Source organism: Cupressus sempervirens, chromosome 7, assembly GCF_028749045.1.
Source record: "Cupressus sempervirens isolate cs-2001-9-10 chromosome 7, ASM2874904v1, whole genome shotgun sequence".
Lineage (NCBI taxonomy): Eukaryota > Viridiplantae > Streptophyta > Pinopsida > Cupressales > Cupressaceae > Cupressus > Cupressus sempervirens.
In genome coordinates this window covers 602,197,442-602,212,520 of record NC_143124.1, presented here as the reverse complement: position 1 = coordinate 602,212,520, position 15,079 = coordinate 602,197,442, and the positions used below count along the sequence as shown (strand labels likewise).

At 35.0% G+C, this 15,079-nt stretch overlaps 1 protein-coding gene across 1 annotated transcript in view; it reads right to left on the bottom strand.

Annotated features, from left to right (window-relative positions):
* Positions 1-1,522: 1,522 nt before the first annotated feature.
* The window catches only part of ORG1 (OBP3-responsive protein 1), a 79,586-nt gene continuing 66,029 nt past the window's right edge, over positions 1,523-15,079 (bottom strand). Inside the window, exons 9-13 of the mRNA XM_089792211.1 lie at positions 4,360-4,436; positions 4,013-4,148; positions 2,600-2,662; positions 2,433-2,510; positions 1,523-2,336 (exon numbers count right to left, since the gene is read on the bottom strand). Coding sequence (XP_089648337.1) covers positions 1,740-2,336; positions 2,433-2,510; positions 2,600-2,662; positions 4,013-4,148; positions 4,360-4,436 — 951 coding nt within the window. The 3' untranslated portion in view covers positions 1,523-1,739. The remainder of the gene's footprint in view (positions 2,337-2,432; positions 2,511-2,599; positions 2,663-4,012; positions 4,149-4,359; positions 4,437-15,079) is intronic.

The window sequence follows — 15,079 nt, the reverse complement described above, 5'->3', positions numbered from 1 at the left end:
CTAAGGAGGGGGATAATGAAAGAGACAATTTAGAAAGGGATGAGGATTACCTGATTCATAACAAGGACAATGATGACCAGGATTATTTAATGGCGATATTTGGTAATCTGGGGCTAAAGAAGAAGGACATTAGTAGTTTGAAGCAACAGATGCAAGACATTTCGAGAGAATTTGATCAACTCAACAAAACTGCTAGATGGGAGAGAACTTTGGGTCAACATATTAATAGACTTTCTGAGGTGATCGATAATGCTTAAGAGGTTAAGAATTTTATGAAATGAGTTCCGCCCCTAGAAGCCAAGAGTAAAGCTTTGGATCAGTTGATTAAAGATTTCAAGAAAAGGTTGGATGGTATGGTGTATGGATAGCAGAGTGATAAATATGGAGAAGACGGTTAAGAAACTTGTTGACCAGAAGTGTTCTATTCTAATGACTATGGCAGACAACATTAATACTCTGATGAACAAATTTGAACAAGGGAAAGGTCAAGGCTCCAAGGACATGAAAGATGACCACGCACCCAACAAGCATACCAAGGCCAACTCAAAAAACACTAAGGCTGTGCAAGCCAAAGAAATGGAAGATCTGAAGGCCTCTATAGATAATATGAACATCCTTGCAGACTAGACAGCTGATTTATTGAAGACCCTGTACCTAGTGTTGTCTTTTTGCTTTCTTTTTATTGTATTTTCCTAGTGGTTGTTTTAAGGCTTCTTGTCTTAGATTGTTTTGTTCTTAGGTGTTGATGCATAGTTCTTCTGAGTTTCTCTGTTTTGTTGTTGTGTTCCTATGTAAAAGGCTTCAAGTCCTTTAAAACTTGTTTTTACTTAATCAAAACTTATAATATTATTTTCTATTTTTTTAATAAAATTAGAGAATTGTTAATTTGTAATGTGTTTTTAGGTTCATAAAAAACAATTAGCAGTACTATTTAATTGTTCAATTGTCTCAAATGCATACGGTCACAGAATATTTATCCATAACTTTCATTTGATTCTACTTTCAAGTTTTCTGCAGTTTTTTTAACTTTTTAAAGCTCTTTAAAAAAAAATTAAAAGTCTTACATAAAAACAAACTTTATTATATTTTTTAATCACGTTAGCCAATTGATAATTTGTAATGTGTTTTTAAGTTCATATAGAATTATGGGTAGTTCTAAGTTAATTGTTCAATTGTCCTAAGTGCATATATTTGACACTAGCAATCGTATAAACGAGTATAATTACTGTTATTCTTGAGTGAAAGCTCGCAGGTACATTATCGGTTTACAAAAGTTTGCCCTGGATCAAACATAAAGGAGTTAAAGCATAGAGATGTCTATATTGAAGAACAAGATGATGTGGACATAGAAAATAAGAAATCAATGATTTGCATATCCTCTTACCAGATGAAGAGGAAAAATACTTGCTAAAACCTCCTAGATACTTATCAGAATTGATAGGTCCAAATTTTCCATATCTCATACCCCTACAAGGAATTGAACACAAGCCATTGTCATGATACCTCTATCCATGCACAAAAGTGAACTTCCAAAACAATATAAATATACAATTTCAAGTGTAGTGTAAAACAAAAAAGTTATATACATCAATCTTCCTTTGAAGAATAACAGAATTAACGAGTAATAAGCATTCAAGCTTAAATTAAAAAAGCTTATCCCAGAATAGATTGGGAAATGGGACGTGCTCTGGAGCAGTATCAGTTAAATAAACACATTGTATGACTAGAAAGTTGCACCATCAGCTCCCAAAAGTGCGCGTAAAAAGAAGAGCAGAACCAGTAACTCCTCGTAAAATTAGCAGTCGTGAATCAATATATGTCCCACAAACCAAATTTGATATGTCAAACATTTCCTGAGGAATCTGTAAGCGAACTTCATGCAAAACCTTGGATGGCAAGGAAGTATCTTTGCCAGTGTAATCGAGATTCATGGTTACCTCTATATCAGATGCAGCCAAACTTATCACAGGAAGCCTTGAAGGTGTTTCTTTTGATAATATTTTGCTCATCTTCCTCCATCTCTCTCTCCGGGAAGTTTTCTTTCTCATCTGTCCTTGAGATACTTTTAACAATCTCTCATCATCTTCTATTTTATTCTCCTCAGCAGTTCCTTGGTTTATAATCTGGGATTTCGTTTCATAGATCCTGTCCACTCTTCCCAATTCTATATTTGAACATATATGCAGATTTCCTTCTTTGCCACTTTTATCATGGGGCCAATGCGCATAAACCATGGAGGTGAAATTAATATTTGATTCCATAGAAAATCTTTTATTCCCATCTTCAGTTGGAAAAACATTAAGATATGCATTCCTTATGAGAACTCTTGGAAGAGCCTGGAGAAAAAATGGAACTGCTTCATAAGATTACAGATCATATAGCTACATTTGACAGTACGAGAAAACAGGGAGCACGTATGTAATTTAATTCACCTGCCGAACTGTTAGGCCTATTTGCCTCCCTGTATGGTACAATAAACGCCATTTTCCAGTCAGCAAGGTGTGCCAATTCTGCAAGTTCAGGATTTGGTTAGCGAGTATTTCAAAGAAGAGTACAAGAAAAATCCCTAAACAGAAGACTATGATGAAACAATTGTTACCTTTGGATCGGTGTTAGGATTCAATCTTTCCATCAGGTCAATGAAGTGCGCCAATCTGTTGCGCTGCATTCAAGTCAATTAAGTACAAATGCTAAGAAAACTGCTTGAATCCACTGCACTGCAATGTTTCAGACATAACTGAGGCATTTTAAAGCCAGCCAGGTCTCACAAAACATAAGCATAGCAAATATATATATAAATCATAATCATCTGGAAACATAAAAGGCTTGGAGGGGACTCCATTATTCTTAGAATTGTAGTATGGGGACTGTAATGTCGCCTTTTTAAAATGGGAATCTAAAAAATATAGAGAGACACACACACAAGTAGCAATAATCATATGAATTATACATCATTTATTATCTAATTATTACTCCCAAGGATGGAAACCCTTCTATTTTCCTTGGAGTTTGTGGATGAAAACCCATAACTCGGGCAGATCAAGAAATTATTTACCAAAACCGTTTAACTAGCAGAAGTTCAAGGATGGAAACCCTTTTATTTTGCTTCCCGACTTTGAGGATGAAAACACCAGACTTGTAAATTGACAGCACTTCAGGAAATGATATCAGTTTAAGTCTGGGCAGATTTCTGAGTATCCAACGTAAATAAATTAAGTTTTGAATCTTGATAAAAAAATTAAATCAACAAATTAAAATTGGGAATTCTTATTACTAATCAATTGTACAAGTTTATATCACGTGTGCTAGGGTTTGAAACGATAGGAATTAAACAGGGAAAATTAAAGAAACCTTGTAGATGATTATATTTTCAATCAACTTGATTGATGAAACTCGTTAGTGTTATCCTTCATTTCTTAAAGAAATTTTCTACCCACAATAAACTTGTAATATAATATAATAGAAAATTACAAATATTTAATGTAGTTTAGTTCTTTCAAATTTTATCAACCACAAATTAGCAATTAAAGAAAATCCAATATAATTTATGTCATATATTTGAGAAACTTTCATTGGAAGTTTTTCTATTTTCCAAGGGTGCTTATTGGAGATGTAGAGGAGATACAAAGAAACGTAATTTATAATTTCCTAATGTCTGGAGACGTCACAATATAGGTCTCTGAGACAGGGATGTGTTTCCGGTACAAGGGACAACTACCAGGTGTCGGGGTACAAGTCTTTTGGATCTATGAATATTACTCGAATGCATTTAAACTCATTAGCAAATATCTTAGATAGATGTTAGTAATGTAAACAAAAAAAAATTGGTATTGTTAAAACTTGTGTGTTTTTTGTGGCTTAATTGTTTTGATTTTCAATTCTCTTGCAACATTGTGGATAAGTTTCTTTTACATTGAATCAGAAAATGGGTTTTTACTGTAACCATGCTCTCCATTATAGAGTTGGAAAAGGTTTGGAATGAGTGCAAACTGAATCTGAGAAAAGGGCCTACCTGGTGAAGACCATATATGTATTCCTCTGTAATGCGCACAGCTGTTGAACCTAAGCCCCACCGGATGATACAAACAGAAGGTTCAACACGCCATCTTGGTCCACACAAAAAAGGATGCCGTAAAGCATTCAAGCAGCTGAACAATTAATTAAGTTAAATATTAATTTTTAAATTAATAGAAATATTTATCTTTATTTTTATTTAAACTTGCTATAGTTCCAGGAGCATCTCAAAAAAAAAAAAATCAAAATCATTGATTTGATGCGAAAAATAATAATTTTGCTCACAGATGCAATCACTGATAGCTACTTTGATTATCAAAACTACAAAGTTCAGTTCTCAACTACCTTATCCGATCCGAAGGTTTCGTTGCAAGCATCAATGCCAAAAGATTCCAACCTGCACCCCAGTCCCTATCAAGTATCTGGCATTCAGATAAACACACAAGATATTTCTAAATGATTGCATTTCAGTTAAGAAAGATTATCAACATCATTTCGTATAAAATTATTTTGTCCTTAATTGTGTAACGGAAGTAAATTCTCCAATTCATTTAATGTTTAAAATGAGTTCTTAGTTTCCAAAAGAACAGCATGTAAAACATATGCTATGGCAACTATCGTCGGAAAGATAGCAAGATGGTAAGACCGAACTTGCAAGTGCAACTCATTTTCTAGGGATCATATTTCAAATTTCCTGTTGTCGCAGAGCCATCTATGATCCCTTTGCTACTCTTTAACACTAGAAAAATCCCTGCTGTGGACCCAACCTCTGAATCTTGGCTTCCATTTTTAGTACAAAATCATTAGTAACTTGGAAAGATTATCTTCTTTTCAGTAACTAGAGATGAAAAATGCTAGAAATATAACTCCACACAGAAAAATGCGGCACATGAAGCACAAACTCCAAAACTTATTGAGATATTTTACTGGTCATCCGATGATGAGTGAAACAAGACTAGATTACATCCAAAAATAAATTAATGCGACTTCATGAAATGAATGCAGGAGATACAATTCCAACTCTAATAAGCTGAAAGTAATGATTTTAACCAAGCCCCGAATTCAAATTATCATTAGAAGACAATCCCCATTCCATTATCATTACAGATGCCAACAAGACTGGGCTGGTGGATTTCATGTCAACCTCGGCTTGTTGAAATTCTTCTTTTTATTTATTGCCAGTTTCCCACTTTGGTCTTTCTTAAGTGATTTATTCATAAATCTCTCATTAATTTTAAAAACTAAATTGCCAAATCAGAAACAGAAACAGAAATGTGGGTACAACATGCCAGTACAGCAATTTTCAGGGCCTGGGTACATTTCAGGCATGTCCATACAAAAAACATAGAAAATTAAAAACAGCCTGAAAGTGGGAAATAAGTTCATAAAGCCACATAGCATGCATATGCTAAACAACACTACAATAATATTAGAAATCTGAAATGCAGTATTACTAATTTGATATCTATTATCAAATTGTCAAACATGAATGTCCTGATTGGCATTCATTGTTCAATATTTAAATATACAACTACTAATAAGCACCAAATAGATCATCATCACAACCAACACCAACATCATCATTGACATTAGATGAAGTAGGAAAACTATAAGAACCACATGCAACCCTACGACCACTTGCAATAGAAGTATGCAAGCCACCCAGGTCCTCAAATGACAAAAAGTGAATACTGTGTGGCAGCAAAACATCCAAGTCCGGCTTGCTCTAGGTCTTCCTTGTACTCATTTTGTTTCTGAGTAAAAAGGTGTAAGTTAGCATGCACGCAAACTAACTCCTATACTATACTTGATGCCAATTGGTTGTGCTTCACTAAGTGGATAAACTATGAACTCCACTTACACTTCAATGAAGAGGAACTAGCAACCTGCTGAGGTAAAGTGAGAGAGTTGCAATTATTAAATTATAACTCATACTTCAAGTTTGAAAATTCAAATTTAAAAAATGAAAAAAGGAAATTAGGTGTGTGACAAAAATTAATTATTGAACTCGTGATAAATTTCATCATAAAGTTGTAGAAACACTTTGACCAATGGAGGCTACAAAATCAGCAAATCTGCTCATAACTACATCCTCTATAGCAAGACCAAGGAAGAATTTTAGTAGTGTTTTCTACACCCTTCATTGACTTTTGTATATTTGTAAGATGGTTTCTCCTTAATACAGAAAGGATCTTATTACCTATGTTACCCCAGTTTTCTGGAACGGGGGGACGTAGGGACGGGGAAACGGGTTTTTGGGACGGATTTTTTTTTCTCAGAGCAGGGGACGGCAGTGGGAACAGCTATATAAAAAGTAGGGAAAATTTAAAATATACAGGGAAATTTTAAATATTCATATAAAAACATGGATAACGCATGCTTATATAAATTATAGAACCTTAACATATAATGCTTGTGTTAAATAATTTAACTTTAGAGTTCACATGAGAGTACAAATCAAACAAATTATCAAAACTGAAACATTAATTTTATGGGACAGCCAAGGCAAAGGTTTCCGGAAGTTTCCGAGTTTCCGGGACGAGGGGACATGGGGACGGGGTCAATTTTTGCTGGAAACGTGTCCCCTGGTAACATAGCTTATTACTATACTTTTCAGGATTCTATTCAAAAGCAAGATGTAGGGAGGTCATTTTGTTCCACTGCTCATCATATATTAACTATTATCTCTTTAAAAAAAATAAGTATCTTGCTATTTTTCATCTATGAACTTCATATTCTGAATCATTTCATCTACTATCCCACTGTCACCTCTCCCCTAAGTTGTCAGTCCCAGTTCAGGATGCATTCAGGTTTGGGGTTCAATCATTTTTGGGGGGGTTTGCTTATGCTAAAGCAATAAAGCAGTCAGAGAAGAAAACAGAAAAACACAAGTTGCTTCTTGAGAAGGCTTTGGAGAGATTGTAGAGGTTATTACCTACACCACCACAGCTACAAGGATCGAACATTGCAGAGAACTTGGGGGAAGGGGGAGTTTGGTTTCATCCATACAAAAATGGGTATATAGATGTGTGTACGTATTATATTTATTTATTTATTTTTAGGTAAATAATAGGAATGGACCAGCTCCCATTGCATTGATGTCATAAAAGATCATTACATTACCATCCATTGTTTCTGAGCATTATCCACCTTCAAATCCCAAAGCTTTGTCACAAATGGAGCATAATCATCTCTACCTATGCATTCTTTATAATTCAGAAATGGAGAAAACAGATTGTGCTCAGATTAATCTACTCGCCCCCAAAACGTACAATACTGGGATTTGGCTCTGCTTTTAGCATGAGAACGAAGAAGCATACTGAATGAGTTCTCACATTTCTTTTCTTTTTCTTTGCACCACATACCGATTTTCCTTAGCATCATCATCTTCCATCTGATATTGTGTAAAATTCCCATCCCCACCATCCCTAGTAGTTGAGGAAACAGAGTGCCCTCCCAGCTCCCTAATTGGAGAAGAGGTATTGACTGCCTTGCGGCATTCAGTTCCCATAGGAGACCTAATCTTGGTCTCTGGAGTGGAGATTATAGATTTAGAGGCTCGCCCTTACTTCTAGGGAATTCTGGAGGATCGGCATTCCATTTTTTAGTATCCTCAAGAAAGTCCCATCTCTTTGCCTGCAGCATTCCTTGTTTGACATGAATTACCAACTCCACAAAATAGTGGTAAGGAGAGATGTCCTTCCACCAAGAAGCTTACTTATCTATATTCCGTATCAGGTTACCATTTGACCAACATTTAACCTCCTGCAATAGCAAAAAGGAATACCTTCGTAGTCTATAATCTGGCTCCAACATCTGCTAGAAGTGTCAAGGGAGAGCTCTGCTGGTAGATCTTTGGTGATAACAATTTCCACCAGAATTCATGCATAACTTGTGGAGGCTCTTAGAGGACCCCTCATCAACACCCAAAAATTTCCCCTAAGAATTTTCGATTGCCTCGAAATAGAAGTCAAACCAAAATTGTAAAGGTAAATTCAATATCTTTAACTCTTGCCCAAATTGAAATTGCCGAAAAAGATTCAGAATTTGGGTCAACGCATGGGTGCCCAAGGTTTTAACATCAAAACGTGTCCCTGAAAGATCCATTGGTAGTCACAGAGTAATGTTCACCAATCTTGAATATCTTCAAAAACTATCACAAAAAACACTCTTGCACAGAGACTGATCTGGATGTTGTCCTGCATTATAGGTTTCCAAGTGTCTAAACTCCAATGACATTATTGAGAATAACTCAGCCAGAACCCTTTGAATCATCGAATACATCCTTCTTTGGTAAAAAAGGCTTCATTTCCAGAAACCTTCAGATACCCACACCCAATTCCACTTTTAGTTGGGACAGTCACAAAAATCCAAGGGGGGTTATGAACCCCATAATGATTGATTCTTCCTTTTCTTCTACCGTATGTGTCGACGTTAAAGGAGGGTTCATAACAGCTGCACAGTAAGCAGATTTCACTAGTAGTGGCTCCACACTGTCTTCGTTCCCTCTGTGGCAAACCCTAGCTAAGGTGGAGTACAAAGGCAACGCAAAAGAAGCCCTAGAAACATCAACATAAGATCTCTTATCCTGACCAAAGAAGGGTGGGCAGTTGTTGACAAAGGGAAACAAGCTTTGTCAATGTCACTTGGAGAAATCAATCATTGGTGTATACCAAAAATGTATTAGCTTCTATTTACCCTTATATCCAAGGAATCGAATGGAATGGAGCCTTGAATGGTCGCTTATAGCTCTCTATCATGACGTGCAAGGAACCAAAAGATGTGATAGTGGCTCTCAAATTAACCTACGGATTGGAGACCCTTGCAAGGTGCACCATAAAATGAGAGATTTAAAGAGTACAAGCAATAGGATTATTAGCATTCAAGATCCTCAAGTGAGTATGCAATGCAAAGCTAAACTAGATGAGATGCAAGAGTAATCTAAGAATATGATGCAAGTACAAGAAAGCAAACTAAGCTAACAAGATGCGAGATTACTTCCTCCTAATTAAGCTAGATGTGCTAATCTAATTGCAATAAAAGGAAATACTAAGCTAGAATGCAAGTATGCAAATGCTCAAGTGCAAAATGCTCAAGAAATCAAGAAATCAAGAAACAAAATGACAGCATAACATTAGCATGAACTCTAGATGTATGAGAGAGTGAGGAGAGAGTCTTCTTTTAAAGATATTTGGACGGTCAAGATTAAGAGGCAAAAAGCAATGGTGGAGATTCGATCTTTAGTTGATCCATGTACTCAAGTCTCTTAAGAGGCAAAATGAGTGGATGAGATAAAGAGTTAAAAGCCTTTTTGAAAAGACAAGATTCCACTCACCTTGGGAAGTGTGCATTCAAGTTGTAGACATTTCCTTTTTCTTTTTCCTTTTATATTAGAACATGTCTTTTCATGTGCACATAAAGTAAAGGGAATTTTACTTAATTGAAAGGGGACATGTTCTTCTAATTAAATAAAACTTAGGATAAGGTGGTCAAACTATAAGATATATTTAAATAAATGATTACGTGATGATTTGATCAAGGATTATTGATTACTGAATTATGCAAAATTGATTAAGCGCATAATGTGGTCTAGCGTACAGATTAAAAAGGGGGCTTATGGTTTACTAGACCAAAATTGGTGATTATAGTTGGCATTCCCTCAACGGCATAGAAAGCCCTAGTTTCAGCATACACCCCTTGTGACGACATATTTGGTAGTGATATAACCTTTTTGGCTATGTGCATAATAATTCAATAATTAATATTTATTACTAAAATTACAAATAATAAAATTAATATAATATAATATAACATTAATAAAATTAATATAAGATATTATAATATAGTATCTTTTAGGCTACCTAAGGTGGTAGCTCTCTATATTATAATATATTATAACATTAAAAATATTACATAGATAGTTATAGCTGGTGTATGAGAAATCTCATTCCAATTTTGAGTTCAAAGATCCTCTCTAGCTGAGTTGTAGTGAAGAGGCCTTCAATTTCAATCAAAGAATTGTTCATTTCTTCCATATCTCATTTTGTAAGCCCCTCCTTAAAGAGGGTACATGCTTTTTTCATTTTTGTTTCCTTTCCTTCAGCCTCAATATTAAGATGGTTGTCAGTTCACCCTTGTGTGTTTCACCTATAGATTGTGCATGTTGACTATTGCAGCTTTATAATGTTCTTCAGCCACGAGCCTGCAGACGACGCTTGGTCGCCATTGTGTTTACTTTAACTTGAGCAATTGTGTCAGCATTATGGACAAGATCCCCCTGCCATTTATTTTCCCATAAGTTTGGGCTCATACATCATTTCCCAACACCTATATCACCCCTACTATCAGTGGCAGATTGTTGATGTATTTGTAGAGCCTAGCTATTCTTCATCCTTGTCTACACACTTGCAAATTTTTCCCAACATCTTGCCATTATGTTAGTTTTTGCTTTGAAACCAAGCCCTACACATGAGAAAGCCAACTGACTCAAAGCTTTCATTTCAGTCTACATTTTCCTTTGGTCTCAGGAATGTTTATTTTAAGTTTTTAGTTTAGATTTCTTTGTAGATTTTCTATCATCAGGAATAATTTTGTTTCTTGCGTTTGGAATATTTTGATGTTTCTATGAGTTTTTGATTAGTTTGTCCTTTTAGAATTTTTTTATTATGTTGTCTAAATCTGGCTAGTGTTTTAGATCATTTTAAATGATTGGTTGGTAGTCTAATCAAAGGCTTTATTTGCCATTAAGTCTGCAAATATAATAAAATAGTTACTGATAAATAATAAAATTAACAATATTTATTTGTTTGCTAAAACTAATATAAAATAAATTAATATTACTAATTTAAAACAAATATTATAATTCCATTACCCTTGTAATTAAAAATAAATTAATATTACTACATAAAAATGAATGGCATACTGCCATAAAGTAATAGCCAAATTGCATGTAATGTTTTCTTGGAAAATAAAGATTGCTAAAATAACAATATAGCTGTCTGACTATATGGAAGAGGAAAAAATCGAATTAAAAATAAATTTAAGACCCTACATAGATGAAATTCATAGCAGAAATTCTTTAAAATTCATGGCAGAAATCTGAAAATGTTTGAAATTCTTCACTTGTCTGCCTCGATTTGACAGGGTTGGACTCACAATCAGGATCTGCTACCCTACTCGGATCTCAACAAACTTCTCTGGGACCCAAACCTAATGCGAACTAGACTGAGAACTAGTGAGCCAAGGGGAAAGGCCAGTATCCTAGCTTCTTCCAGAATAAATTTATCCATGTTAGTTAAGCATATCATATTCATGATGGGTTTAGCAAAACTAAGAATATTTTCCACCTAATCCCTCCAAGTGTCATCTAGGACCATGTGCTTTACATTAGTTGCCCTCTAGCAATTGGATTGTCTCCATACTAATCAAAGTTTCTTGTGATGACCATGCTAGAAAGTGCCTCACACTTTCACACGTCATCTTAAGATGACTCTGTTGGATGAGTGTTACATCTCTTCCTTGTGACCATTTTATTTTATAACTAGTGTAGAAGAAGGATAATAGTTATCAAGGGTTGATTTCCACTTCACACCTATACATAGTAGATAGAGGCCCTAAAAAGTGACCCCTTTGGAATAAATCTGATTGGCATAACCCAAATAAATGAAGGGGTGTTAATGCATGATCTATTACAAAAGGATGTGACTCTAGGGTTCTTTCCCTGTACCGACAGAACTGTAGTGGATATGCAATGTAAAGTAAAACGCTTATGCAATGATAAACAACAAGCTTTCAGATCTAGTGTATCAAAGTAAGTGCTATGTGTTGGTTCCCAAAACCACAGATTGGAAATCCAAGTGCTTGCTAATTCTCCAATAGGATTCCATATTAGCTCTGGCCAACAAACGAGAATATTCAAATTCCCCTGCACTTTAGGCTTCGCTACACCTAGGCGAGTGAACCTTCACTTCAAACCTGATCACCTGGTTGACAAATATTCTATAGCGAATTTAACTTGGTGAGTTCTCTAGTTGGCAAAATCCTTGAACTCTATCAAGATAAAATTGAATGTTGAGTGCTTAAAATGGTTGAATGTTTATGAAAGGTTATCAATAATTGATTAGATGCTTGCAAGAAGTATGTAAAGATTTTGCTAATTCTTTGTTATTTGTATCAGACTTTTAATTCAGTTTGAATGGCTGAGAATGATATTCTTAATATTATGAATATTCAGATTGTTTGTTGAGGGTATAACTTATCTTGAATGCAGATCCAATGTTCTATTATCAATCTGATAATATAGGATATTTCAGACTTATTATTTGCTGGAAGTGAGATGCTTATGGGAGCAGACTGCTGTGTATTGTGTGTCCTATAAACTGCATTCACAACCGAATATATATCTTTGCTAGAGGGTGTGTCCCTCAAGGGACATAACCCTTAACTTGGCATTAATCATACCTCTTCCTAAGTCGGCGATTTCAAGAGACTTAGTTTAGTAATTAACTAACTAAACATTAGTTTAGTCAAACACAAACAAAGACATCTCTTTGGAAGTCGCCGGCACCTATAGGAGAAGCATGTATAAATATTAAGTGCCAATATTTAGATATATTAACACTAAGAGAGGTACGGTCTGTACTATCAGACCTGTAGGATTATTTAGGTTAGTATTAAAACACTCCCTCTTAACCTAATAATCCTATAGAGAGATATTATATCTAACAATCATCAATACAGATCAGTAAGCAAGGATTAATACTCTATATCTATCTCTCTAATGTGGTATCATAGAACACATGATACAAAGTCATATTACTTAAACCTATGATATGACAAATCACTGACACTAGTGATATTATACAGGATAAATCTGAAGGGTAATCTCTTCATTTATCCAAGTTATGATTTCATGGAAACTGGTATCATAACATGATCCTGAGTTTTAAGATCTACTAGAATACAGGATAAACCATGAGAATACCAAGATTCTTCCTTTATCCAATTTGTGACCCATGAACATAGCAATGTCAACATCACAATATGATCTTGAACTAATCTAGATCTTACAATAGATCTCTACTGTTTAGCACATTATCTAAGAGATCGTCACCTCTCATAATGTTTTATATGAGTATTCATTATTTTCAGAGAGCATCACCTCTTAAAAATAATGAATACAAATGAATAAAAATGGTGGAGCCCATAACAATCAATAGCCTGACAAAATAAAATTATTTTATTAATAATTAAAAGAGTACAAATGGATTACAACTCAACCATACCAAGTCTCCTCCCAAAATGTTCTATCTTTACTCTAGATAGAGGTTTGGTGAGTATGTCTATTGTTTGATTTGCAATGCAAATGTATTCCAATTTCACAAAATTCCTATCTACCATATCTCTTACATAATGGTAAGGAATTTCAATATGCTTGGACTTGTCATGGAAAACTGGATTCACTGAGAGCTTGATGGAACTCTGATTATCACAATGAATAATCGTAGGATTCATGACTTGCCCAAATAATCCCACAAGTAACTTCCTCAGCCATACTGCTTCTCAAGAGGCCATCGCTGTTGTAATGTATTCAGCTTCTGTGGAACTCTGAGCTACTGAAGACTGCTTTCTGCATATCCATGAAATCATAGGTGATCCTAGATTGAAACAGCATCCTGAAGTGCTTTTCCTGTCTTTAACACTTCCACCCCAATCTGAATCAAGGAATCCATGCAAATCTAAAGCAACTTTCTCATATTTGAGTCCATAATTAAGAGTGCCTTGTAAGTACCTCATAATGTGTTTAACAGCAACTAGGTGAATCTACTTAAATTCACACATAAATTGACTTAAGGCATTAACAGCATAGCAAATATCAGGTCTTGTATTTACTAGGTACATAAGGGTCCCAATCATCTGTTTGTAGAGAGTAGAATCTATTAGAGGTGATTCTGCAGCTGCTTCTTTAAGTTTATGTAAATTAGTCTCCATTGGAGAAGACAGACTTGCAATTCCACATTCCAAATCTCTTCAAGATATCTGTGAGGCCTCGCCCGACCCATCGTAGCATAGTGATACATTACTCTTATTTTTGTTATCCGCGACTCGAGATGTCGAGACATTATCTGATGCTTAGAACATATTTTATTATTTCATGTTGTGTGATGTTATTTCCAGATATATTTGATGATTGTCATTTAATGATCATGTATATGTATGTTGACGAAATCAGTAAAATTGAGATTTGATTTAAGATATTTCAATGGTTAAGAATTATGTAGGATGAAGAAACTCTTATTTGATGCATGTTTTAATTTATGAAAATTTTTGATACATATACGTTTATATACATGTGATTTTCAGGACTACTGATGTGTGCAATGAGTGTGCAGATATTTAGCGGAGAAACCCTACGGAGGAACAAAACTGATCTTCATGTGCTAAAATTTGGAAACCCTATTGTTCGTAATTATGTTCTTTCAGTGTCGCTTGACACTCGTAAAATGTTATGTGCTTCGGTATGCTGGTTAGGGTTAATTGTTTAACCTTTGGTTTCAAGTTAGTGTCAATTTTTCTATTAGATTCTTAATGAGGGTTAGTCATCCCTAATTCGATTTTGTGCTAGATTGCAAGTTAGAGTTGTTAGATAGACCTATTTTATCTCTAGTTTTTTTATTTGACTCTAACCTCTTCCCTAAGGCTTTAAAACATGTTTTTATTCTAACCATAGGGTATGGGTATGGGTTAGGGGTCTTTTCCAACCCCTAAGCCCCTAGCTTTGACTTTTGAGGGCACTCAAAAATCCCCTTTTTGCCTTTGTGCGAAAATTGCAAGTGGTTGTCATGAGTTGTCTTACCCCACCTCTTTTTAGGGTTTAACCATGGTGTAGGTTGAGTTAGGAGTTCTAGTGTGGCTAGTGGGTGGAAATAGTTATTGCTCCTTTTGGGTGGTTGAGTTGGAGGATTATTTAGAGGCCTTCCTTGGTCTGGTGGTTTGGTTACCCAATCTCTACTTTTAGGGAAGATTTCTTGAAGCTTGGAGGAAGGAGGGATACTCTACTCAAATT